General features: G+C 56.8%; 6 protein-coding genes across 6 annotated transcripts; 3 read left to right on the plus strand and 3 right to left on the minus strand.

Moving 5' to 3' along the window:
• POSPLADRAFT_1040974 (hypothetical protein) lies at positions 1-1,574 on the minus strand. Its single transcript, XM_024477830.1, has 5 exons — positions 969-1,574; positions 808-912; positions 559-757; positions 432-502; positions 1-368 (listed from the first exon to the last, which is right to left on the minus strand). The coding sequence occupies exons 1-5, from the start codon at positions 1,545-1,547 to the stop codon at positions 153-155; spliced, it is 1,170 nt and encodes a 389-aa protein (XP_024336126.1). The 5' UTR covers positions 1,548-1,574; the 3' UTR covers positions 1-152.
• A 388-nt stretch (positions 1,575-1,962) lies between these two features.
• Positions 1,963-3,709, minus strand: POSPLADRAFT_1150079 (hypothetical protein; the record flags this gene model as incomplete). Its single annotated transcript, XM_024486377.1, has 10 exons — positions 1,963-2,197; positions 2,274-2,519; positions 2,580-2,641; positions 2,707-2,763; positions 2,810-2,902; positions 2,953-3,028; positions 3,079-3,179; positions 3,234-3,324; positions 3,382-3,518; positions 3,572-3,709. 10 exons carry the CDS (start codon positions 3,707-3,709, stop codon positions 1,963-1,965), a joined length of 1,236 nt encoding a protein of 411 aa, XP_024336127.1.
• A 574-nt stretch (positions 3,710-4,283) lies between these two features.
• On the plus strand, positions 4,284-7,776 carry POSPLADRAFT_1048672 (hypothetical protein; the record flags this gene model as incomplete). Its single annotated transcript, XM_024479567.1, has 8 exons — positions 4,284-4,864; positions 5,054-5,320; positions 5,380-5,412; positions 5,466-5,538; positions 5,613-5,968; positions 6,025-6,205; positions 6,254-6,736; positions 6,769-7,776. The coding sequence occupies 8 exons, from the start codon at positions 4,284-4,286 to the stop codon at positions 7,774-7,776; spliced, it is 2,982 nt and encodes a 993-aa protein (XP_024336128.1).
• A 141-nt stretch (positions 7,777-7,917) lies between these two features.
• Positions 7,918-11,209, minus strand: POSPLADRAFT_1150766 (hypothetical protein; the record flags this gene model as incomplete). The annotated part of the gene is made up of 6 exons (XM_024486459.1): positions 7,918-8,985; positions 9,038-10,071; positions 10,120-10,161; positions 10,212-10,298; positions 10,354-10,869; positions 10,915-11,209. 6 exons carry the CDS (start codon positions 11,207-11,209, stop codon positions 7,918-7,920), a joined length of 3,042 nt encoding a protein of 1,013 aa, XP_024336129.1.
• Positions 11,210-13,873: 2,664 nt separating this feature from the next.
• POSPLADRAFT_1150767 (hypothetical protein) lies at positions 13,874-22,221 on the plus strand (the record flags this gene model as incomplete). The annotated part of the gene is made up of 25 exons (XM_024486460.1): positions 13,874-13,993; positions 14,099-14,164; positions 14,197-14,375; positions 14,429-14,534; positions 14,573-14,719; positions 14,814-14,972; positions 15,175-15,359; positions 15,402-15,572; positions 15,731-15,796; positions 15,850-15,898; positions 16,056-16,095; positions 16,297-16,391; positions 16,663-16,712; positions 16,762-17,039; positions 17,093-17,674; positions 18,961-19,111; positions 19,402-19,647; positions 19,774-19,999; positions 20,051-20,170; positions 20,311-20,460; positions 20,717-20,927; positions 21,246-21,306; positions 21,327-21,468; positions 21,645-21,842; positions 21,889-22,221. 25 exons carry the CDS (start codon positions 13,874-13,876, stop codon positions 22,219-22,221), a joined length of 4,131 nt encoding a protein of 1,376 aa, XP_024336130.1.
• A 1,445-nt stretch (positions 22,222-23,666) lies between these two features.
• On the plus strand, positions 23,667-24,685 carry POSPLADRAFT_1059531 (hypothetical protein; the record flags this gene model as incomplete). Its single annotated transcript, XM_024481167.1, has 2 exons — positions 23,667-24,413; positions 24,470-24,685. The coding sequence occupies 2 exons, from the start codon at positions 23,667-23,669 to the stop codon at positions 24,683-24,685; spliced, it is 963 nt and encodes a 320-aa protein (XP_024336131.1).
• Positions 24,686-25,410: the final 725 nt, after the last annotated feature.

The following is a 25,410-nucleotide window of genomic DNA, read 5'->3' on the forward strand; positions in this document are numbered from 1 at the left end:
ACAACACGCAAATAAGCAGGTAGAGATAAGAGTAAACGCATGCTACAGCATTAAAGGCTACAATCAGGGAAGGTAAGAAGAGTACGATCGAGTCAACTTCGCATGATTACTTGATACACATTCGTATAGGTACAGGTATCTAGGAGCCACCATTAGACCACGCTTTGGCCACCCCTGCGATCGACTCGTCGGTTAATTCCTCCAAGCAATATCTTGATGATGATCTCAGCGCTGAGGCTCCCTCCGGTGTACGGTGTTGTGTCGACGATATCACGAATATTGTAGGTTTGAGCCAGCCCATTGTCCAGCTCATCGAGGAACGCCGTCGCATCAGGGCTATTCCCGATCTGCACAAATTGGATGCCAACCTTTGCACAGAGATCACAGTTAGACATCTGTCTGAGCAGAACCCAGGTCAAGCGCTCGCTCACCTGGGACAGAGGGAAATTATGAGTGTCCAAACGCCTTGCCGCTGCAACGATCACAGATTCTGGGTCGTCCGCTGGATAATACGCAGGTTAGAACGAGCATGTGCTGTGTAAATGCGTAAAAACAAACTCGGTGCCCCGTCGGTGATCACGATGTAATTAGCAGGTTTGATAGCCTTCAGAGGAGCTTGATTGCCCGCATCATAAAGTGACTTGGCATGCTCAAGATTGTCCAAGTAGTACAGCAACAACGATTCGAGCTTCTCGCCTATGGGTGTAGTGCCATTAGGCCTTACTGTGTCAAATAGTCGCCGGATGAGAGTAGAATCCTGGACCATGGTTCATAGGCACATCAGCATGATACCAAATTGTGGCGCACCTTCATGTTATTACCGACATTCTTACTGTTGAGGAAGCAGATATCGATTCCGTCGGCGTCGTATCTCGCAGCTATGTCTGCCAATGCAGCCAAAGCGTCTCTCGCCTGGAAATGGAACATCGCATTTCAGTACAGATCAAGGTAAGCATCACGCCACAGACCTCTCGCCATCGGGCACCCTGCATGGAGCCAGAGTCGTCAACGACAATGATAGTATTGTATTTTGTGAGAGTATCCAAGGCGTCTTCGACGCTGTTCTGTCGCATGGGTCGCCGCAGAGCCTCGGCGCGTTCAGCAGCAGTTACCGGAGGTACACCTGCAGGTGGGATACCCGACTGCCTCTGCACCGATGGGGCTTGCGCTGGGGCGACGGCACCGCTGTTCCAGCTGCTGCGCCGCGCGTGTGCATGACCGTTGGAGGGAGGAACGGCAAGTGTTTGCGAACTGAACAATCCCGCAGTATCCGCGACCGCCACAGAGTACGGGGGAGGTACAGACTCGCGATTCGGAGCACGACTCGTCGAAGCTAGAGCAGATCTGCTGCGACGGTGAGCAGTAGAGGGTACACCCAAGTGTTTTGAGTCTCCCGAAGATGCACGGGCGGTGGCGCTGCGGTGAACACCGCCCCCGCTGTCCATATCGTCATCATGAGATGCGTAGAGGGCCTTTGGCTTGGATATAGAATCAGAGCTGTTGATTGTGCAGGATCGTGAAGCAGATTTCGAGGGGTTGTTTCCCATGTTGCGATAGTTGTGAAAAGTCGAGCGGGGTTGCAGGCTCTGGCGGCAAGCGACCTGTTGTATTTATAAAGGTTCCCTGGGCCTCGTCAGGTGCATGCCTAGCTTCGATATTCCTGCACAGCATCGTGCATCGAATCAGAAAACAGCCTGTATACTTAAAGCAGGCCCAGTGGCGGAGAGATGTAAGGGGGTGTCATGGAGGCGGTGACATTGTAGTGACCTGAATCTCGATCGAGGTATGGTTTGGAGGTCAGACAAAGGCTTCTCCTGCCATCGGCTATGCGCTCCTTGTGGGTCACGACAATGCGAGCTTTGTCCCGATCCAAGCAACTTCACACAGCTATCTGATGCTGTACAAGAACAACAGACTGCACACCGAATATGGATGATTGGATATACGGCTACAGCGATACTACTAGTACAACGAGTTATATGGTGATGGTCGGTCCGCAAGTCGAGGGAAAGCGTTCGTGTTCGCCACCACCACCATCTGCTTTTCATGTGAGATATACCCTCGCATAAAGCCCTTGTATACCATGTTTGCCACATAGCACTCGGCCTCCTCCTGTGACACGTCCATCCCCGCGATTTGCAGAGACGAATGAAACATGGAGAGAGGTATGCGTGTGGCTTTTTGCGATGCAGCCCATCTAGACAAGCCGGGAGCATCGGGGGACAGAGTCAGAATATGAGACGCTGATCTGTCGGAGAGCGGTCGCCACTCACACTCGGCGGAAGAGTCCTCGGATACAGAGCTCACGGGCGCGCTCCAAGGTCAACCACAGGTTCAGGTCAACGAGCCGCCGCTCATTCCTGTCCAAGGCGGAGTCATATGCCCGAATATCCCCCGACCTGATAGCTGAGATGAACGGGGTGAAGAGGTCATCCAGCATCGGAAAGCGGTCTAGAAGCTCTCGTGATGGGAGATGCCCACGCAGTATACGTAGTGGGATTAGATATGTTAATATTCGTCTATCGTGGTAGTCAATTCAGGATGCTGTTTAGATATGACTGCATTTGACTACCACTGACAACTGATTGCTGTGCGCCTTTGTATAGCAGTGATAGAAAGCAAGGGTCAGCTCTTGTTCGGCCTGTGCATAACAATAGAGGTGTGAATACAGAGTCCAGGTATCCTTGCAGCCGATACTGAGCATACCTTTGCAAAATCTTCGTTCAGGAAGCCCAGCATGCCTATATAGTATCTATATGACACCTACGCCCTGTGAGTGTACGTGTAGACGTTCAAAGAGCTATCTTACCTGATGCGACCGTGGATATGAGGTTAGTGGTGGGATATCTGGATTGGCCTCAATGGCTCTAAGAATATTTTTGGATAGGGATATTCTTTTGACCTGTGGCATCGTTGCAAAGCTGTCATCATATGCCACAAGAACGTACTTACTCGGAAGTAGCATTTCAAGATCAGCCCTACCACGTAGTACACCCCCCATTTACGCGACTCCTGGTATGAGGATTGCCTAACCCGTTAGTCAGAAGTCATCCTCGCGATGTCTTACTTCAGATATACCTATCGGTCACGCAACTTGAGAACGCCTTGCTAATGATGCGTGCCGCCTCCTCCATATTAGCTGTCCCCTCCTGACCCCGAGCGCTGGCATCCAGGTCTGCCTACAGTGAATATTATGGATGGGGCTGCCAGGAGTACTTGGGATAATAACTCACGTCAAATGCAAGGTCTCGCAGATCCCGTAAGATGGAAAATAGCGCAGGCAATGTCCACCCGCTGTTTGTTGCAAAATACCGGAGAAACAGCCTGACACGCGCATAACACTGTCAGCTCTTGGGAACAAGCACACGATAAACCACTCACGATACGAGCGTGCATTCCTCCCTAAAGGCTTCCGCGGGACGCTTTCGACCGCAGTGGTTGACCACCAGAACGTATTGTAAGGCAACCTCGTCCCATGGGGTCTCCATAGTCCCCTCATACTGGCGCAGTGATTGACGCTATCTTTATTTGAGTAAGAGAGCGACAAAGTGTGTTCAGAGGTTTAGTTTACCGTCGGATTCCGAAACTCCTTCACTAGCTGCTTTCCGTGCTCGGACGTCGGCTTGAGGAGGTAGGCAAGCTCAGGGCCGCGTTCTTCTTGCAACGCCTGGGCAATCTGGGAGATGAATGTCGAGAACCTGATCGACATTACTAACTAGCGGTCGCAGACTCGGAGAAGTGCTGTATGGATGATTGAACGACTTGTAACTGAAAAGAACTAAGAGCAGCAGATCCAAAGTGGCTGTCACGAAAGTGATATCACGTGCCACGCGTCTGCGCTCGGGCGATTCTCGGGCACGACTCAAGGCGCTCTTTACTCGACCACTTCCATACTGCAAGGTCGCCTTTCTGCCTCACCGAGTTTGACTCTGTCCTCCCTCGACTGTCAGGCAATTATCATGTCTACAAAGTCGTTGACGATGCGGGTAACTCGAAGCCGCAAGGCTCAGCCGTCTTCTGACGTGCCGTCACCTTCGAAGCTAACGCCTACGAAGGCCAGCACCCCGCCCACAAACGCAAACGTTACGCCTACAAAGGCTACCACGACACGCGCGCAGGCCAGCGCAACGCCCACGAGTGCCAGTATAGATGCACAAAGCCCTCGGAAATCACATCGTTGTCAATACTGCAAACAGCCGCGCAGCGGCCATCCGCGGTCTGGGTGCCCTAACGTAGATCCGCCTATTCCTCCTACTGAGCACAAAGCACCAGTGGATGAAAATATGCTAGCAGATGCGTTGCAGGGAATGCGGCTTACATCACTGAATACTACGAGCAAGGGGTCACGGCGACGGTCAGCTGCTCGCGACATCCGTGTCGAGAACACTGGCGATGCCGTCTCGCCATCTGGCCGTCTCGCGAATAAGACTATTTCAAGGCAAGTCAAGTCATCTGCCCTCATTGCACCGACCAGCGACGGCGAGCGGACGACTCCGGCTGCGGAGGAGCACCGCTCACCCGGGCAATCCAGGCCGCTTGCCCCGACTCTTAGCCAGCAGGAGACACAATTGTTCCTAGACCGTGCCAAGAGCACTGCGCAGGGCCATGCCACCATACTGAAGCACTCGGTCAGTGGCCTCGCCGACCTCATTGCCGGTGCAGAGGCGAGAGGCTTGAAGGTGCACATCATTCCATCAGCAGAGACTTCGGGTGACACGGACACGGCTCTGGTTGTAATTGCGAAGGACGAGGAGCTTGTACAGGCTGTCGGCCATGTCGGTGTGTGGGACAAAGCGGTCGTGGACAAGGCATTTGAGCGAGAGGTCCGGAGAGGGTATCACCCTGCCTTACTCACTGGTGGTGGGTTTGCTGTGGGCGCAGTCGTTACTTTCACAGGTCTAGCCTTTTCGTAGGGTGGCAGCGACGATCTGCCTGGTAGTATGTAGATCTCTGAGACTTTGTTCAATCAAGGCTTCAATGTCTATACACGTTGACTTGTTTCTTTACTTGTACTATTTATTATTTCGCCTTGGGACATGATTTTCCTTTGAAGTGTCAATTTCGCATGCGGATATCAATCACCCGGCGAATTCGAGATCCTGTGCAGCGTCTGTCCGAGCTGTGGCCGGACAACAAGAGACTTATTGAGAAGAGATCCGTCGGCCAGTTGCCAGGCTGCGGCACTGACCGTCCCATTTTCCTACACCATGTCCACCAGCAACCAGCGCGAACTACCACCTTTTCCAGAGCGGGACGAATACGGTGGTGACGAGCTGCCCACATATGACGACCTCGCGGCTCAGCATGGACCTAACTCCAGGTAAGCCGAACTTTATGCGATCAGGCAAGATCAGTTTGCTCACGACCACTGCCGTATAGATTTGGCCGGTGGAGGAGTTGGATAGAGAAGAGGTACGTCCGGCGTTGCCGGGGGACCTCAGTGATTGCAACTAAGGATCCCACAGGGCTGCCGAGCGGTATGTCGATCTGACACCTGAGGAATTGCAGCGCCGGCGGGCGCGAGGCTGGGGAGAAGGTGTGAGTCCAACCCTTGCCTATGCCCGAGATGTGTATGTGATAGGGCTTTGTCGCAGGTGAATGATTACGTGCAGGCCACTGATACTACCTCGGGGCCAGGGGCACGACAGTTGCACATCCAGACATCGTTTGCCTCAGCCCCGGTCTCCCCGCCGCTCCAGCCACCGACCCCGACGTCACCCACCGCGCTCATCCCGGAGGCAGTCTCGCCGTCGCACCTGGAGGTCTACCAGTTCGGCTCGCGCTTCCTGCCACATACGACCGCACCGGTCCGCTGTCTGCTGCCCATACTGAACGACCGGATCCTGCTCATCGGGCATGACAATGGACTGTCTGCGCTAGACATGTTCCCGCGCGAATGGGCTGACAATGGCTTGACGGAAAAAGGCCCGGCAGACGCGGAGGCAAAGCCCATCTGGGAGGGCGAGGTGTAAGCGTGTTCCCGTTGTCCCCGCATTTCTGAGATTTAGAGTCAGAAACCCTTAGCGTGTACCAAATGTCCATCCTTGAAGCGGTAAGCACGGGCCAAGGTACGCCGCAAGGCGTCGTGCTGGCTCTAGTCGGCCCCGTGGTCGACTGGTCGAAGGAGCAAGAAGGCATACGGACCCTGCGCATGTACAATCTTGCCAGCTTGATCAGTCTAGCAAAGTGGGCGATTGCACAGAAGGTAATGTGCGATCTCGTAAACATGCAAGGCTAGCACTCATTAGCGCAGGGCCAACACCCCTTGAACCTTCGCCAACCACATTCCTCAGGCAAGCCAGGCCAGTCCAAGAAGCATATCCGCCAACAAGGTAGCTTAACCAAAGGCCTCAAAAATCTCGTGCTCGATTCGCCGATCGCACAACCACAATCCTCATCAGACCAAAGCTATGAACCGCGGACGTCATATTCCGACGTCGCTGACTCGCCCATGTATTCGAAACGTCTACCTCCACGTCCCTCAGAGCGCTCAGACTCCGTTGATTCTCAGTCGTCTTGGGATGTTGTGGATGACCTGCCCTTACTATGGGCCGCTCACTACACGCCTCTGGCCTCCGTGGGCTCACGACTGCACAACACATCTGTGCTATTCTACGACCTATGGCGCAACGAGAATCAACGGAGCCGAGGAGGCGCGTTGCTCGCGGTTGTGACTAAATCAAATATCTTCATGTACGAGGCGCCGAAGGGCGAGAGGGCATTCCGCCTCATCAAAGTGCGTCTGCTCGACATGTTCACTCCTTCCAGAACGAGTCGGTCAATAACCCCTCACTACAGGAATTCTACACACCCCTGACTGCGCGAAGCATTACATTTGTCCAGCAGACGGTTCTGGATTCGATGTCCCGCAGCCCGTCGGATGTTTCACCTCGTGCGGGTGGTAGCTCACCAAATTACCGCCACACCCGAGGCGTGTCACTCGGCATGCACGCGCACTATTACCCGAACCAGCTCAGCCTGTTTGCCATCTTCGAGAAGAAGGCCGGGCTCATCCGCATCGCCGATTCCGCGGTGGGAGAGGTAGACCTATACGAGGAGAGCGGCGTGCTGCAACAATTTCTCTCACCGTCCATCACCGCGGGATCGGCTCCGCGTAAGTCGCGTGCCTCCTGGGACGGTCGTGGCTTCGTCAAGGAACACAAGGGTGTTTGGGTGCCGCCAGTGCGGTTCACCCTCCCCGTTGCGCTCAATCGCTCCCTGTCACAGAGCATGTACGTCCTCACCCGGGGCAAGCAATCACATATTGTCCCGCATCCGCTCCCACCCAGCATTGCCGCGGTGGCACCGTACCGCATCCTCATGTGGTCATTCCCACCAACACATGTAGGTTGCAGGGTTGTAGTGCCCCCTGTAAATGCGGAGAACGTCCCGCCATTCCTGCAAGTGATCGCGTTCGGAGAAGATGGCGTCGAAGTGCAAGAAATTCCCCTCGCTTCGCTATCCGAGCGAGAACGCAAAGGCAAGAGGAGAGAGGAGGAACTTGTACGCGCTTCAGCAGACGTTGGTGGAGACACAGGCTTCCTCTGTATTGGGGGACAGTGGAGCTTGCCATTTCACCAGAACCTCGGACGCTCATCGTCCGTCGAGAGTTATGACTCCACCATATCAAACGATAGCTGGTCGACTGAGGCTCAACTAGAAAAGATGCGTGTGCATCAGGGGATCTATGCCTGGGTACGCAAGGGTCTCGAGGACTGGCGTATAGTGTGGGTGGGCGGTAGTGGAACAGGACACCAGGACGAAAGCGATTTATGAGTACATACGGACTAACTAGCAGGAGATATCTGAATGTCCCTTTGTATATGAACAACTACGGATGTACTCTATGATAATGAGTCCCAGAAATGAATGAAAAGCACGGAAAGCATAATAGATATAATACAGATACAAGCACCGCTACGACATCGCTTGCGACTCGGAGTTGTTGCCCCGCAACACAGTGAATGACTTGCGCTCGGGCTCGGCGGCGGCGCTGGATGATCCCGATGCATCCTTCGGAGAAACGCCAGGTTTTTGCTTCCTGACGACGACAAATGATCGGCCGGGCTCCGAACTGGGTGGTTTGTCCGCCATAGCCATGAGATCCCCTTCGCTCATGCGGCGACTCTTCCGTCGATTGTACCACCGCTTCCTCTGGGTAGGTGCATCATCGGTGGTGCCCACAGCACCGTTCCGTCCGTCGCTGCTGGCCAAAAGGGCAGATGCGTCCTCAATGATAGCGGTCTGCGATTTCGTCCGGATATGCGCGGGCGGCATAGCGCCTGGCGGGAGTAGGCTGACATCAGGTCTTTTCGCGACACTTGACACAGACGGTGTGGGCGGTGGCGAGTACTCCACTGGCAGGGATGTTGACGCGAGATGACTTGTGGGCACGTTACGCTCAACAGAAGGGAAAGTGTGCGTGGAGCCAGAAGCGATGGCGTACGGGGATTCGAAATGAGCACGACCTCCACCGACGCGAGCGAAGCCAGACTTAGGGGGTTCTTGTCGTGGGGTGTCGTCGACGGGGCTGTACCCAGGGCCTACAAACGGCTGCCATGCACCCATGATATACCCAGTGTCCTCGTCGCTGTCTTCCTTGTATGGTTGTAGAGCGTGTTCGGGCCGCAGCACGGACGGGGGACCAGATTGAGTGGAGCCAGTCGGTGTGATATCTCTGAAGCCGGGGGTAGGTCGTGTCAGAGGAATGGTGGACGGCTGCTTCGGAATCTGAGCCGGGGAAGCACGCGACCGGCGTGAATGATGCGGTCGACGTGAAGAGCAGCATCCCAGGAGGCCTAGCGTGCCCAAAAGACCACTATCGACGGCATGCTTGCTCCGGTGGAACCCAACGCGCCCGGAAATTCTGAGAACACCCTCTAGCAGTTTCACAACGAGTATCAAGAAAAGAGCAAGATATATCAAGCCGAGGATACATAGGATGGCATATGCTATCCATTGTGCGGCCCCCGATTCAACGGAAACCTGAGAATCACAAGTGTTAGACTCAATCCGCACAATGAAAGGTCGCACTTACAATGGGCGTCAGGATGACGAGGAGTACCGCGATGACTATCCTTGCGACGCAGAACAAGAAGCTGATGAGTCCCATGCTGGCGCCTTGGCCCCAAGGCAGCCAAACGCTGGTTCCAAGCGCAGATGCGACTTCGACAACTAGTATGACGATGGCCTGAGCTGTGCCACTCTTCTGCCCGCAACCGATTGTAACGCCAAAAGCGATATTAGTCGCAAACAGAATACAGGCGAACAGCTGTGATCCATGTCTGTAATGATTGTAAAGCGGCCCGAGGGACAGCAATGTCCAAGTTTCATCGTAGAGCTTCGTCGTGTTGGTGGTGGTGAGTCGAACGACAAGGAAGATAGGAATGAGCACCGAGAAGACAGCAAAGGATATCGCTGCAAGGACGATAGACCCAAGAGATGCATTCTGACGGCCCATTGTCATCTGGTAGCAAGAGAAGATGGTAACTGGCAAATGAAACCAGATAAGAATGCGAACCAGGTTTCCCTGTAGGATACTGCTGTGGTACGATATGAAGCTTGACCGCAATCGCCACCAAGGACGACCAGAAGGGAAGAATGCGGAACGGAACAGGAAGTGGCTATTGAGCGATCGATTCTCGTCCGACGGTATTTGACCGACACCATCCAGTAGATCCTTGCTGCCGGCTGAGTAGCGAGGACTCCGGGTTCCAGCTAAACCATTGGAGGATTGAGAGTCACCGTGGATGAGAAGCGAGATGATCCAATCCAGACCCCATACGAGGACGCTCAGTACGACCGTGCCGCCTATGATGGACAGAAACAGGGTTAAACATATACCAAACAGATCTTGTGGTCGAACGCCAATGGTCCAAGCAAAAGATGATAATCCGCTGGTAGCGTCAGTCGGCAATTGGAATATAACGTTTGGTACGTCGGCATCAATGTAGATAGGCGAGGACGAGTTGCTGAGTTGGTCTGCAAAATTCGAAGGTGGAGCATATAATGGCACTGTAAGTGGATTCCACCGCTCGTGCGCTCCCGTCGAGCCCTGCGAAATTGTGATGTCTGAAATATATATTAGCACTGAGGCGAAATGGCTTCACTTTGACATACTGTACGATAGGGTGGACCAAGCTGTTTGCACCAGTATTGGATCTGCCAACGACTTTAGATACGGAGAAAGCGTACGAGGTGCAGTAACATACAAATGAAGGTCGGCCATTGTACTGCCACCATTGCCAACGCCGCACACCATTGAGTGTGGAAGATTATGTCCCTTAACGATGGCGTACCTGTGTTTCCGTGTAAGACGTTTACGGGCAACGGTAACGGACGGCCAACGCTCACAAAATCGCATGAGCGCGGGAGAACCTGCAAGACGCTCCCCACTAATCGCACTGGCAAGAATGAAGCCAGCGCTCTCCACCCGAGCCCAAGTGCCAGTTCCAACCCTTGTCGAGCCTCTGCCCCACGCAGAGGCTAGTCGTGCGATACCAACGACCAACCAGTAAGCGATCGCCAAGCCGACAGTCACCCAGAAGATGATATGTGCATGGCCGTAGACAGATCCAACCGGACCTGGATCCAAGATTGTCGTGTTTAGATTCATACAGAAAAGCATGTGTTGCCAAGGATCCAACGCATATAGTCTGGTGTCAAACGTCGCGAGTTCGTAATTTGACGGCAGTGGGATCGACGTAGAGAACGCGAACGGACCAGCGGCAAACGGGCAGTAGTTTTTATCGTCGCTGGTATTCGAGGGCGCAGGAAGCGGCGATGGTGGGCGCAATGTATCGCAGAAAATGGAGCCATTATTCAGGACATTGAACGTCAGCATCTCGGTTGTCGTAAAAAGAGTCGCTACTGTACGTCAGCATAGGGACTACGACGCGTTTTTGTGCTACTCACTTGCATAGCTATGCGTAGTGTTGCCGTCTTCCGCAGATGCTGGGATGACCTCCGGCGTCACTCCAAGAACGGTGAGGTTCATATACCTCCCACCCGAAGACTGCTCAAGGACTTGAGCAAAGACATGGGAGATATCAAACTTGAGACTGGTATTGCTGCTTGTGAAGCAATCTTCGTACTGCAGCTGGGCGGGTTGAGCGAAGGAAGTGATGGACAGATGTGAAAGCGAGAGACTGAAGACAAGGAGGATGCGAGGTAGTGTCGCCCACGCGCGTGGACACCAAGAATCGGACATAGCGGACGTCCAAGACGTGCTAGTTGAGCAGCGACAAAAGCACAAAACGACTGCGCCGGTCGTCGTTCACAGCGGTGGAAACACGCCTTGGGGCGGCGAAGAGGGGGGAATACATCCGGACACGTGACACCAGCGACGTCAGCGAGACGGGCTCTGATTCAAGTCTGTACACACTCTCAAAGTCGCACTTGTCGAAACGCGTTTGAACACGAGAAGTACACTGCCGTCTGCTTGTAGCTCCTGGCTCTTGTGCATGCATGAGCACGTTTTCTCGCTTGTCGATCAGCATCGTCGTGCGACTTCACCTGTACAAATGATCGCGATATGGTCTTCTAGTTTGCGACACCAACTGCATGCACCGGTTCGTAATAACATGTCTCTTGCTCAGTTTAAATGACAAGTAGGCCATGTGCTATCTAAGTAATTGATTGACTTGATGCAGGGAACCTTTGTCCACCGAGATCTGTCGTACTTCTCACGCCCGACGATGCTTCAAACCTTTGCCATGGCAAGCTCGCAGTCCACCTTATCAAGACAACGACTACGGGCCAGGAGAGTCCTTTGATTTTGTCTCGCCCCGCTGTCATATCTCAAAGACATGCCCACTGTTTCCCCGTAAAGACATAGCCCATGACAGCGCGTGTCAAGCACCAACGTGGCATGCCCACAGTCCGTGGTGAGCCTGTCGTTTGTGGCGAGACGTCTCGACGTCTCGACCCGATTGATAGCATTTTTAGCTCTTGCACATTCTTCGATGCAAGGCCTGAATCAACTCCGAGACGATGCTGTGATCTTGGTGCCCAGTTGATGATCTTCTACAGCACAGCCCAGTCCATGAGGCTATCGACCACCGGCGGAACTGGCAGCTTCCTGCGAAAACAGCCACTTAGGTCACTTCATTCCACTTATGATTATCTCATGGCTTTCCCTTCTCGACGCTTTCAGCATGCGCATGCCCTGGTGCTCTGCTGCTATCGCCACAGGCGAGATGCGGTGGCACCTCCGGAATGGTGCGTCCAATATCGGCCTCGATGCTACATGCATCTGAACCATGCGGTGCCTGTGCTAGCTCACGCCAATGTTGTGCTCCGCAAACACAGTACACGCAAGCAAGCATGACGCTACTGCCGACTTGAGCGTGGCGAACGTGCATGCGCCAGTCTCTCAATCGTGCCACGATTACAGACGGCAATGCCTCTTCGAGGCTCTGCCATCATATCCGAGACTGAAGTTTGTTAAGGGTCTCACGTAAATAAGAAGTCCTTGAAGTCAATGCTGTACATTTATCTGCAGTGGCATTAGAGTCTCGTCGCAGTGGTAAGTTTGCATCACATAACAGCCCCGTTGCTGCTCGCAGATGCCCGTTTCGAATTTAGCTGATGCGAACCGCTGATGTACCGACGGCTCTTCATCCATTTGCTTATCCAAGCGTGAGTTTGGCGGCAAGGGACAACCGGCGAATGCGATTTCGTACCCCCAAATAAGCGTTATCTATGGTACGCAATTCCTCCTCCTTTTCGCGATCGCATGACCCACGCCCACCGCCTAGACCTCACATCGGCCGCTCAACCATAACCGAAGAGAAAAATTACAGCGCAACTTTATGTAAATAGTCTGACCACGACGGACGCGTCGTGCCGTCGTCGACTCGGCTGAGCGGACTCGCCTGACTTTTAGCATACTTCCCTTCCGAAGTGACTTGGGTTCATAGTTCATGCCGACGACGTGGTGCAAACAGCCTTCAACATTTCTTTCCTTTGACGGAGTTGCCACGAAAGTGGTGGACCGGCCAGCCGTACGGCGTACGCCACAAAGAGAAGCAAGGGCAAATGGCCGGTACGGGTTACCCAGGCTAGAGCGCGAGAAGTAATCCGAAGTGTTTCAGGTTGCGAGCCGTAAGCCGGCTCGATTTGTCCGTGTGAGTCGCGCTACCACAACAGGCAAATGAGATCCAGGATACGGTACGAGGGCCACAAACAGAAGCAACAAGGGGCGAGAAGCATGTTCCCCAGGTACAGTCAGAGTCAGCTAGCTGTTCAGAGATGAGCGGTGCCGCGAGCGTCGCGCAATGGGCGAGTCTCTGCGGCCCTGCATTACAGATGATGAAAAGGCGCAGAATGAGGTCGAACTCTCCCCGTTATTCCAATGTTCCCGTAAGCACTAAACAGAGCCGAGCCGTCGTAGGACATAGAATATTGGAGTAGGTGTTGATAGGTGCCGCAAAGTTCGACATGTGATCCTGCCGCCAACTCCGCCTGCTTGACAGAGGCCCCAGATACTTGGTGACAGCGAAGAGTAGGTGCTAGAGCAAGAGTTGAACATATCCGCTGCGCCATGCACCGATGCACACGTCGTGGAGAAACGATGCTATGCAGTAATTCATTATGAGCATCCGCGAACGCCTGTGAACGATCACGAAGTCGAGTGCGTGTGATAGCATCAGGTTCGATTCTCTCGCGGAGAAGGATGCAAGGAGCATCGACATGACTATGACGACTTACCAAAAGGCAGCGGCGGCGCACCGAGGGAGCAACGTAGGAAAGGAAGTCGTGCCGCCGCCATATCTGTAGCACTTAGCTACCCGAGGTAACTCGCCCATGACTCCCTGTGGCGACGGAGCCATTGCGAAGCGAGTATGGAGTGTAAGGGCCAACATTCAGTGTCATGACCACATCGTGCACCGCCCGTATGCCCTACGTGACCGGCGTCCCCACTGTGGGACCTGCTGTGGTCGCGATTTCACAGGGTGACGCCGTCGACAGGACGCTGGACAGCAGGGGTGCCGTCAGTCGCGGCGCACCATATGCAAATTACCACGGAGCTGACCCGAAAGGCTGATAGCTCACCTTGAGAGCCTGTGAGACAGAAGTACTGAGACACGGCCAATAGCCGAATATGCACGTCGAGGCGCCGCGGAATCGTCGGGTGCACTTTCACGCCACGGTCAATGCGGAGGTGAGGTGAGAGTACTCACGCCGCACGGGCAGGACGGCGCCGCACATGCGGATGCGAGGCACAAGGGGCTGCCGCGCGCCATCGACGACGACCTGTGGACGGCAAGTGTGGCTCCCGAGGACGTGTCCCGTCGGGGATTTCGTCGTCAGGAATGTGATCGAGGAAGCCCGCAACGGGCGGCCCAGTACCCCGAACACCACGCACGGATCGCGTCCGACGTCATCCGACACTCAGATTGGCTCTCCGCTATGTATGGATATCCAGTTGCTTGCGGGCCTCCAAATCCGCGTTTGGTTCTTTCCAGCGCCGAAACCCTCCCCTTCCCGCTCCCCCACCCACATCTGGGATCTTCATTAACGGCGCGCTACAGGTCGGTCTCTCCTGCCCATCACTGTCGCTCTGATGCAGCACTGTGCCGCCGGACCGGCCTTCAAGCCAGCTGCATCTCATCACCGCTGCATGTCGAGAACCGGAGGCGCATCAATGCGAGCATGGACCCTACCAGTGCAGGAACAAGTCATCGTGGCACGGTCCGAGCGCACTCTGCCGATCGCTGTGAGTACTCGTCTCTCCAGCCGCAAGTACCTCTGCTCGAGCGCATGGCCGCCATGCCCCATGGGCTTGTTTCACTTGGAGATGGGCGATGCAGCTCGTAGTTGCGCATCCACACCACTCGGGCCCTAGACAAGCGATAACGCGACATGTGTTTATGCCGTCGCCTCCTCTTGGGCCGTCGATCACGCTATGGCCTCTCGCGGGTCCGGTGTGCGTGCACGGTGGCCACACAGCGATAAGGTGCGCAATCAGCGTCTTGTGGGGTGGAGGGGAGGCGGGGGGTTTGCTTGTACCGCTGCTGCCTTGTGCCCTCCGACTTTTCCGAAGAAGCTCGAAGCCCGCTGAAATTTTTGCACGACGGTCTGAGCTCCCGTAGCGTCAGGAAACGTGCGTTCCACGGGCCCAGACGAGCGAGAGCGTGTTGCCGCGATGTCCGCACCGTGCTGGTCGCAGAGCCGGCCCCGCGCGGGCGCTCGTTTACGCATCCACATTTTCCGGGATTCTCGCGTCATTTCTACCCCACTCGCGAGGGCGTACGTAAACCGCACGGGCTGCGCTGGCCACCGCTAGAACCTGCGGGGACCGCGAAGCCCCCCGCGATCGCGCTCGCGTCGGCAAGGCCGTCTTACGACACGGATCTGTAAGGGCCAGGTCGACGCGGGTGCGTTTCTGCGCCCTGCAGCCCTGCAGCCGTGCCTCTCTCCGCTGCGCTCGCGCCGCGCCACGGCATTCCCCGTGGCTGGACGCTTGCGAAGGGGCGAAGGGCGCAGGCGTTGACGGGGTGGGGGGGAAGGCGGAGAGACGCGGAAGATAGGAGGCAGCGCTGCGTTGCTTCTTCCTTCCACGACGTACCGTACGTGCTTTCCGGAGCGCCCAGCGGCGTCGACCCGGTCCTCGCTCGAGGAATCGCTTTGCCTCTCTTGGTCTCTGCCAGTGTTACACAGTTGCCGTGAAGCACGGTGAGCAGCTGCCTTCGCGTACCGAGGGCCGCCTAGTGACCGTGGCGTGTAGGTACCCCAGGTCGAGTCCACCTGTGCCGCGCCAAATGGAGATCGGCGCTGCTCAGGGATTGCTATTGTGAGCGGTGCGCGGCCCACAGGAATAGCACAATTAGTGCGGTGTGTGCACAGTGGGGAGACCACACAAGAAGTTGCATATATGGAAAGCTCTGAGGACGGGGTGCGCAGCCTCTACCACTATTATCTGGTGTGGCGGGGCCTTCGGTGCTGTATTACTGGGCTTCGCTTTGTCCGTATGAGAAGGGAAATATATTTGTGGTCTTTGTATGAATGCTATGCCTTCCTAATACACGCGCGACGCCCCCGGTGGCCCACAGGAACCCTTAGCATGCACGAGGACCGAGCGCAAGGTTTGTTGTACGTATAGAACCGGTGTGCGCGCTGCGGGTGGTCCTGCCCTTTGCAACCGAGACGAACGCGTGGGGGGGAGGAGGAAGGGGTCGCAGATAGGCAAGTACGGAAGCAGTGGCGATGTATGCGCGCTCTGGGTTACTTGGAAGGAAGGCGCTGCAGCGCCGGCCGAGAAAGGGAATTGACGGGGACAGGAATCGTTTGCAGGCACGCAGGATGGGCGCGGGAGCCGGGAGAAGCAGAAGGTGCTTCAGGACGGTGTTGATGGTCGAGCGCTGGGCCAGAGGTGGAGAGGCGCGGTTGTGCGTTTGACGGGGCCGGGGCGGCGAGGATTGGATGGGACTTGGCGCGTTTGTCCATTCTGGTCGCTATGGAGTAATAAGACGCCGTGGTGACTACGGCAGCAACCGAGAGATCTTCGGCGGGGAGCACATTGAATCGAGAGATCTGGATGAGATGAGAGCACAGCTCACTTCGGGAGTGTGAGAAGCAGGGGAGTCTCCCGGATATGGAAATGCGCGCGTCTGTTGCGGCAAAAACGCAAAAATGGGATTGGAAATCGGGCGTAACCAGGGTCACGGGGCGTGGGAATGCGTGACGTGCTGCGTGCCGGTGGCGGATGGGTGGGTGGGTGAGTGCTACTACTAGTGCGAGTGGACATGGACATGGAAGGGGGACACGCTTTGGCCGCTGTGCGCGGGACTGGCGCAGTGGCCGGGCGGGCGCAGTAGGGGTTAGCGTGGTGGGTTGCTTCTGGAAGAGGTGGGAGGGCAGCGCGTGGACTTTGTGGGCAGACTCGGTTGTGTTTGTCCGAGTGCCACCGCTGGCCCCGAGGCTCTGGGTCTGCGGCAGGCTTCGCGCTAAGCCCTTCTCGGCCCATGCACAGCGTTCTGGGACCCCGGGACACTCCCCGCGCATGCTCTCTGCTCAAAACGAGTACCCGTCCGTCCGTGGGTCTGCCTGTCCCCCGCTGCCCATTCCTCGCCCTCTGGCTTCCATATAGTCCTTCTGCACGCGCCCCGAAGCTGCACCCTCTTCCTCCTCCCGCCCGCCCGCCACATGGAACCCCTACTCTTCGACTGCACATCCTACTCAGACGCCTCCACTCCTCGCACACCCTCCCCCCGCTCAGACATGCAGCCCCCCTTCTCCTCCCCCCACTACAAGCCCTCCATGGACCTTAATCCCGCTCGCTACATCTTCGACGGCAACCACGACGACAACGGCATCGTCCCCGAGCACCACACCCTCGAGGCCGCCCATATGTGGTCCGCGCCCTACCCCGGCTCCTACAATCCCCCGGGCTCTCGCGGCTCTCTTCTCGAGGAGCTCTATGACCATGACATGCCCGAGCATAACGCCGGCCATGACTCCTACCTCGACCAGCGCCACCAACAGCATCCCGCACATTGGTCCCACATCTCTCAGGCTATCCACGGCGAGCCGTCTCTCCCCATGCAGCGACACCCTCACGACATCGCCATGTCGCGCCGCAACACCTTCCCCTACGTCCGGCAAGACCGCCCGGACGCTATGTACACGCCGCCGCCGTTCCTGAGCAACGACCACGACTCCGTGAACAGCAGTCCGTACGGCTCTCGCCCCAGCACCGTCTACAGCGAGCCCTTGTCGCTTGACGGGTCCCCGCAGCTTGGCATGTGCGACACTCTTCACGGCCAGCAGTTTGACGAGCCCTTCGCGCATACCGTCTCCTCGCCGCACCCCCCTTACCATGAGTACCACCATCTAGAAGGCATCAAAACCGAGGACTCGGCATCCGTTATCGTCCCCTCTCAGACTGCGTTCTGCCGGCCAGGCTCGACAGGGATGCACCCCCTGCCGTGCCTGGCGCCGCACAACGGTATCATGGTCCAGCACACCGACGACGCCGCGTCTAAGGAGACGCAGTTCCTCAGAAGGCGCTGTCACAACTGCCATACCACCGAGCCGCCCAGCTGGCGTCGATCGACCCTCAACCAGGGCAAGATCGTGTGCAACAAGTGCGGTCTGTATGAGCGCACGCACTTGCGTCCACGCCCGTTGCGTTTCGACGAGTTGCGTGCAGGTAGCAAGACGCGGAAACAGCCCAAAGTCGCGGGGAGCCCCAAGGGCGGCAAAATCCCGCCGTCGATGGTCAAGAAGGAGGGGCGCGAGGGCGAGGCGGACGGCAACGGCATGATGCCGCGCCGCGCATCTGTATCGTCGAACTCGTCTGTCTCCGGCTCCAGCGACTGGGACGATAGCAGTAAGTCCCCCGCTATCTTCGCACCTGAAATGGTGTTGATTATTGCATGATGTTTATCTAGTCTCGGTCTATTCGTCAGGGTCCGCTCCCCCGTCGTCCATGGGCTCGCCAGCCTCGCAAACATATTCCATTCTCCGCGACTCCAACTCGCACTCACCGCCGTTGACGGCTGACGGGGGCATTCGCCTTCCGAACGCACCGTTGTCTGACATTGCGTCCATGCAGTCGCACTCGATCGGGTTGCCGGCCCCGCGCAAGGCGGCGTCCATGCCGTTCTACCCGGGGCAGCAGCAGCCGCAGGGAGACTACTTCCGGCGAGGCTCGCTCCCGACGACGCTGCCGATGGCACAACAGCAGCCGCGTCCCATGGACGTGCCCATCCCGGAGATCACTGGCTGGCAGAGCGTGCCGATGCCGGGGCCTGAGCTCGGGCCCAACGTCAAGTCGGCGAAGCCGCGCAAGACCGTCATGGCCTGATCTGATCGTGTTGTATTTCTCGCATAGACTTGCACTGGTCTCCACGGCGCCGACTGCGGTATCCCCTATCTATTGCTATCATTCTCCCTAACCATCGCCTTCCGCTGCCGCTGTACTATCCCTCTCCCCCTTCTTCATGCTCTGGCTAGCCCGATATCCCCTGCGAAAACGCCTCATACCCGCGCGCACGCACGTGTCCTGCGACGTCCCCATGAAGAAGCACGGCAAAAAGACTGGTGCTCTGTACTCTTCGCCCGCCGGTGTCGGCGCTCATTGTATCACTCACACAACACTCGCATGGTTCGCTCGCACTCATTGGCTTCTTGGAGATCATTGCCCGTTCGTGCTTATTTTTTGTTACTTATTGGTATGAGTCCGTACCTGTTTTGGCCGCTCGTGTGTCTGGGTGTGGGTCGAACTTGCGTGCTCTCCGCTCTATCTATTGATCTATCTACGTCGTATCAGCTCTGGCTCATCTCATTCTGCATACTGCTCTCCCCCTTGTAATGATAGCGTAAATGAAGCCGTACAATGCGAAAAGAGAGAAGAACATGAAACACCGGTGTGCATCGGTCTGCGCGCTGCCACAGGAAGCGTCGTGCCCTTCTCCTGGATGGTGATGATGTCTGCGAGACAGATGGTGTGAGAGCCTGCCTGAAGTGCACCGGTCTGCGCAGGTTCGCGCTGATTGGCTGTGGGATGCTTCTGCCCTTCGCAAGCAGCCCAAATGACGGCAGGGGGCGAGCGGACTTGGCACGCGCGCGAAATCGTTCTCCCGGGATCGCTATCGCACCTCCGGCACCCGCGGGCCCACGGGCCGCCGGGGTGGCGGAGAGGTGGGGGCTGACGTGCTGCTCCCTGCTCGCCCGCGCGATAGCGCACTTGGCGGCCATCGCGGAATCCTTGTCCCCGTCGTGGCGGGCGCACGCACCCTCGATGTGATATCTGAAACGCGCCCCTAGCCTAAGCGCCGTTAGCGTGTACCCGAGCCCCCAGAAGCCGCGACGAGTGCGCGGTGCACCGTGCGCACGCTGCGGGCTGAGCGTTGACCCGCGCACGGCTGTTCGTCTGGCTGGACTCTGGACTCTGTCTGAACGCCTGCGTGCGCCTCGAGGCTCGCCCCCGCCGCCGTCGGAGCGGCGAGTGCTTCCTGGCGGACCACGCGTCCAGGTTGGACGTCCAGTGCACGTGCGTGCGTGCGCGTGTGTGCGCGCGGGGCCCATGATGGCGCCTTGAAAGACGCGGCGGCGCGCGGAGCGAGATTTGGCCGGGCGTGCGTGCGTGTGGCAGCAGCCTGTCACGGCGCACGCGCGACACCCAAGGCGGTCTGTGAGCGAGCCTGCTATGGAAGGCGGCGTGGTGCGCCCGGCCGTGGCACGTCGGGCGGCGTGTGTCGACGTCAGCGCGGCCTCCTGTGCGCTGGTCCCTGTCTGTGGCCCCGCATGCCCGCCCGCCGCCGCCGGACCAGGCCTTGACTCACTGACAAACGCCCCTGCAAGCGCAAGCTCCGGCGCGGCATATTCGCTGCCTTGCCATATGCTCCTCGCGCCGCCTCGCCCCATGTGCAATTGCGATACCGCAGTGACAGGAGCACCAGGGCGTATACGCAGCAGCGCGTCACTCCACGGACGCTGTTGCAGACTCCCGGGGTGCGTTTCAAATACACATTAATTCGATTCCACAGCTCCTCGTCCACTCCGATAACTAATAGGGGCGGGGAGCGTCGCCCTCATATGACTCGTGATTGCGAGTGTCACCCGGGGCATGGTGTGTGGTATGTCGGAGAGTCAGATACGGGTGCATTTGCCTCGCCCTGTTTGGCGGCGGCGTGGTGGCGGGATTCGCCAGCCACTGTTCGTTCCCGCCCTGCACCCGCTCGCCTCGACGGCCCATTTTTATTTCTAGGGTGCTCGTCCAAGGGCCGGTCTGCCTGTGCTCCGTCAGCGGGCGACTTCTAGGCTCCTGAAGTTTTGGACCCAGGGCTCTCGTGGCCAGTTCGTGCGGTCCAGGGGTGTGGGAGGCGCGTTTCAGGACCTGAGCATCTTGACAGTTGCACTGGACGTCGGGCCCACAGACGTACACGGCGCCAACGCGAATGCAACGCCAGGGTCCGCCGGTGTCTTTCGGCAGTGCGGCATTCACTTGACAGACACACTCGACGTGCAGTGAGCCGTGGCGTCCGCCTTCCAAGAACCGCGAAGGCCTCCCGCTGCTCCGCGCCCGGCAGCGACGGTCTCGTAAACCACCTTGACAGCCCGTCGTCCTTCTTGAGCCTCGACTGATCCGCTGCAGTGGACCGATTCGCAGCGACCGATCTATTCCCGACCGTAGTGGTCTGGCTGCCACACCCTGCGCAATACAGTCGCGCGACGCGAATCTCCCGTCGCTTCTCGTTCAACTGGTCTCTTGAACTTGCCTGCAATCGTTAATACAGCATCGTGGAATGATCCCAAGCGACCGTTGACTCTTCCTCGCCCCTTGACAAATTACGAAAGGTACGTTCACAGTCCGGCAGGTTCTCTGGCAGGGTGCCTTACAGAGGGGGCACGCGTGCGATTCCACGGACTGTTTTCGGAAGGCACTTCGTCGAGTCCGCCATCGTCGCAGACGAGTTCCCCGCATTGCTCGCGAAGATCATGCAGATTGGTGTCCACAGTGTAGCGCGCCTTGGCCGGTGCTTTCAAACTTTCGGTTCTGTGGCGCCCATACAACGTTGGTTCCCGAGCGGTCGACCTAGCTTCAAGATACACTAGCCAGCTGCCCTTATCTCGGCACAAGTATCGCAATGCCCGGCTCTCGGACTGTACAGTCAATCTGCTTGCTTCTCGGACAGTGCCATAACCCTTCTTACTTCTCGGACGTCACTCAGACGCAGCAATACATTTCGAACCTAAGTGGTCGCGTGGGCGGGCAGGCCCTGAGTGTTGAGCTCGCGCCCGGCAAAACCCCGGCCGACACGAAGTGTTGTGCGGGAGAACGCGATACGAAGCGTGCCCTGTCCGCGACCTTCGTTCGACGCAGACAAGTTAGCGTGGGTGGTCTAAGAAGCCCCCCTGTGCACGTTTCCGATCTCGCAGTATCGTGTCCTCGAGCGCGCGTGTCCGAAGCCGGTAATGACGCACGCTTTGCGAACCTACTTGCTGATGCTATCATCCGCTCAACCGGCAATTCTCTCGAAGCTGCTATGGGCCCGAATCAAGGAGAATGAGTGCGGACACCGCAAGCGCGTCCCTCCCTCCCTCGAGACGCAGCAGCTGCCTGACTGGGCTAAAGTCCGCGAGGTCCGGCCGAAAAGGCACCTTTACTGCTGCCTAGCTTCGTGCGCGCCATGGGGACCGCGGACGCGCATTCGGGGGCAAGGGACTCCGGTGTACAAGGACTCTACCCCAATCGCGCCAAAGGGGGTATAAGCGGATTACTAGCCTATCTTGCGTCTCGCTTCTCGACGTCAGCGGCGTTGAATGAATCGCTGAGGCCTATGTGAATGAGGCACGAGGTGAGAACGTGGACGGCAATGACCGTGGGCGCGCGCGTCAGCGTTCGCGGTCAACGGCACCAAGCTCGTTCTACGCTCCCTTTGTCTTTTGGGGGCGCATTGCAAGCCAGGGTCCTGCTATACAGACTGACAGCATGCTGCAGGGTCTCGCGAAGCCTTCTTGCGGAGGTGCAGCGCAGAAATCGGCCAACTAGGAGAGCCGGATATGAGTCTGGCGGTGTAGCATGGTCGCTCAGGTGGTCATGCGCCGACCCACCGCAGAGGAGAATGTGTGCTTCGACGCACTCGTGCTCGATCTGTGTATCATTCTAGGCCACAGATGACTTCCATAATTGCGCGCATTTGCAATGACGCCCTGGCTTCCATTGTTCGCCTGGTTGCTAGTGCCTCGCGGGCAACGAGTATAAGGTGTGTCCCCAGCCATTAGCGTTAGCGTTACCGGGGCCTGTTTCCAGCGCAATATTATTGTGGCCTGGGCGTCCTTGACGCGCGGTGGAGAATTGAAAGGCTGTCTGATCAATGCTCTAAACCATGTCTACATCCTCAAAATTTACGTATCAGGGATCGTCGCGGACTTGTCCAGGTCCAAGCCCCAGTAAGCTGGTGGGGTGCTAGCAGCTTCTATCCCGAGCTCGTGAGCAGAATGCGCCGAGGAAGGATGCTGATGACAATGTGACCTCTGCTGCGGGTCGTGAACGCGGCGTATCCCTTGCCCGTCGGGTTCGACGTCCGTGTGAGTACCTTTAGCTGGGTTCTATTTCCAGTAATCCGTTATCTGAGCGCCCCTAGTAGTGTTTCTTGTCAGCAGCGCTGGCTCGGTGGTCCAATAGTGGGACCACTGCGATGCATAGATAGCATCACTCGCCCGCTCGCTTGGGTGCCGGCGGCATGCCCAAAATGTCAGTCTTCTCCCGGATGACGCCCTCGTTTGGTGACAAGTATGCGGGACGAGCGGGGCCCCCGCGCGCTCTCGGATACAGGGATGGTATTGTGCCTTGGCGTTGACGTCCGTGGAAGTCCTGGATGTCAATCGCAGGTGCTACTTGGGGGATTGATTACAAGTCTGCGTCAGCCTGTGTCCTGACACCGCCCTGTACTCGGTGCAGGTTCGAAGGTAGCTGTAGGTTGGCTCTACGAGACTATGTACCAATAAAATACGGCAGCTGGATGTTGAATACTACGGCGTTTACACGACGCGATTAGTGTAGCCCGCAGCTCTACACCCCGGAACTGCGCGCCCATGAGCCTACAAACCCTAACCCTAATTTCTGGTGACGGTCCTAACCCCACACGACGACTCCACTGGTGGCGTTGCATCTGATTCGTAGCCACAACCGCCGACGCTCGTCGAGAGTCACTATGAGCAACACAGTACACTTTCCAAGCGCATTGCAATCGGGGACATCTATCGCGACTCGTGCTCCATCTACTGCTCTCGATATCTGTGATCTCGTCTACGGTCCCACTATTCCTGCATGGGACGTGATCGAGAGATTTTATGAATTAAATGCGCTGTACGAGAACCCATTGGTAACGGCGTCATCGCGCACCGTGATCTCCGACATCCACGCCCTCGCCAGCCAACTTGCCAAGCTTGATGTTCCCAAACCGATAGCCCTTCTGTGCAGCTTGTTCGGCCTCTCGAGAGAAGGTGGACTGCATGAGTCATGGTTCAAAGTGTCCAGCATGTGGCATGAGGTTACAAGTGTCTCTGAGAGCGATAGCTTCGGTGAGCATGTAGTCGGGTCCAGACGAAGTCCGCCACTTGTGGTGTCCAGGGCGCTACACCATACTGTTAGCGAGCGTGTCGTTAATGTCGCCCAATGCACAGACGGCCATCAAAGAATAATCGTTGAGCACACACTACACGTCGACCTCCTGCCAGGGCTCGTCGGACAAGACACAGGATCCACGCATTCACTGCCCTCCACGTCTTCCCAGCTTTCCCTTTCTGTCCCCCGTCCCGCAGCCAGCTTCCGCGGTAGAGGGACCGGAGCTCAGAACCCCCGGCCGTCAATACTTCACTTATCTCTTCCCATCCTCACCCGCCTGTCCTTTAACGATGCAGGGAAGATAACGCACCACAGAGATTTCTGGGATGTTAAGGTTTGTGCACCGCCTTAGGTACTGTCGGTTCTCCGTCTGATGCAAACACCATCCAGGATCTTCTGGGGCTCTTTCCCGGCATGTCTCTTGCGCAGTGGATCACGACCCGCCTTATTGCCCAAGGCATCCGCGGCATTATGGGCGCCAGTAGAATGCTGGCGAGCTCGCGCTGGTCTCGGAAATCGGACAATCCCGACGCACGAGATGAAGAGGAGGGTCTGTCCCCTGTGGCTGCTTACGCGCGAGCAGTGAAGGACATTGGCGCCGCGTGAGACGCACGGTATCTCTTCTTTCATTCCCCCACTATTTGTGATGGGACCGCGAGCGCTGCGAACTACTCCCGATACTTCTGTACTGTGCGCTAGATAGCAGCACGTCACATATTCCCGCACATTCCCATACCCGTGTAATCTAGTTGTCCCATGCACGGTTTGCTACTGAAAGAGCCAGTAGGTCTTATGGCTCTTCAGCGCCAGTAATGATCATCTGAATCTACGTTCTAACCATAAGCATAGGACCAGTGGACAGTCTCTTGTACATGTGGAGGGTATGTTTGACATCGACTCACTGACGTTCCTGCTGCGTACGTCGACACACCACACTAACCGCCATAGCATTACCTGAGTGCAACTGCGACCCAGAATCGTCTTACGCTAAGTCAGGATCATTGGACTGATGATACATTGCATGCGCGCTTACGGATGTTCACAACAGTTGACTCGATGATGGCGGCGGTAGCTTCCCCAGAGGCGTGAACAGAAGCGGTACGCGGTGAGATAGTATTGCTGGGTTATGGGCAGAAGCTGTCACCCAGAAAGATCGACTCTATTACGATCGATGAGATATCTAGGAACATCCCATCAATCGAGTGTGCCCGCCGTACCTCCGTCTCGTACACTACAACCGTTTTGGCAGCTTGACACAGCCGAAGGTGACCGCCTGTTCTGCCGGTATGTCAAGCTTGCTGGCAGCCGCGATCAACGAATCTCGATACGTT

This window comes from Postia placenta, assembly GCF_002117355.1.
Source record: "Postia placenta MAD-698-R-SB12 unplaced genomic scaffold POSPLAscaffold_12, whole genome shotgun sequence".
Classification (NCBI taxonomy): domain Eukaryota; kingdom Fungi; phylum Basidiomycota; class Agaricomycetes; order Polyporales; family Adustoporiaceae; genus Rhodonia; species Rhodonia placenta.

Bases quoted from the DNA above. Each gene is read 5' to 3' on its own strand.
- POSPLADRAFT_1040974 (XM_024477830.1), bottom strand. From the start codon at position 1,547: ATGGGAAACAACCCCTCGAAATCTGCTTCACGATCCTGCACAATCAAC. The intron at 913-968 runs GTCTGTGGCGTG...TTCCATTTCCAG, and splicing joins AGGGTGCCCGATGGCGAGAG to GCGAGAGACGCTTTGGCTGC. The intron at 503-558 runs GTTTGTTTTTAC...CGTATTATCCAG, and splicing joins GATCACCGACGGGGCACCGA to CGGACGACCCAGAATCTGTG.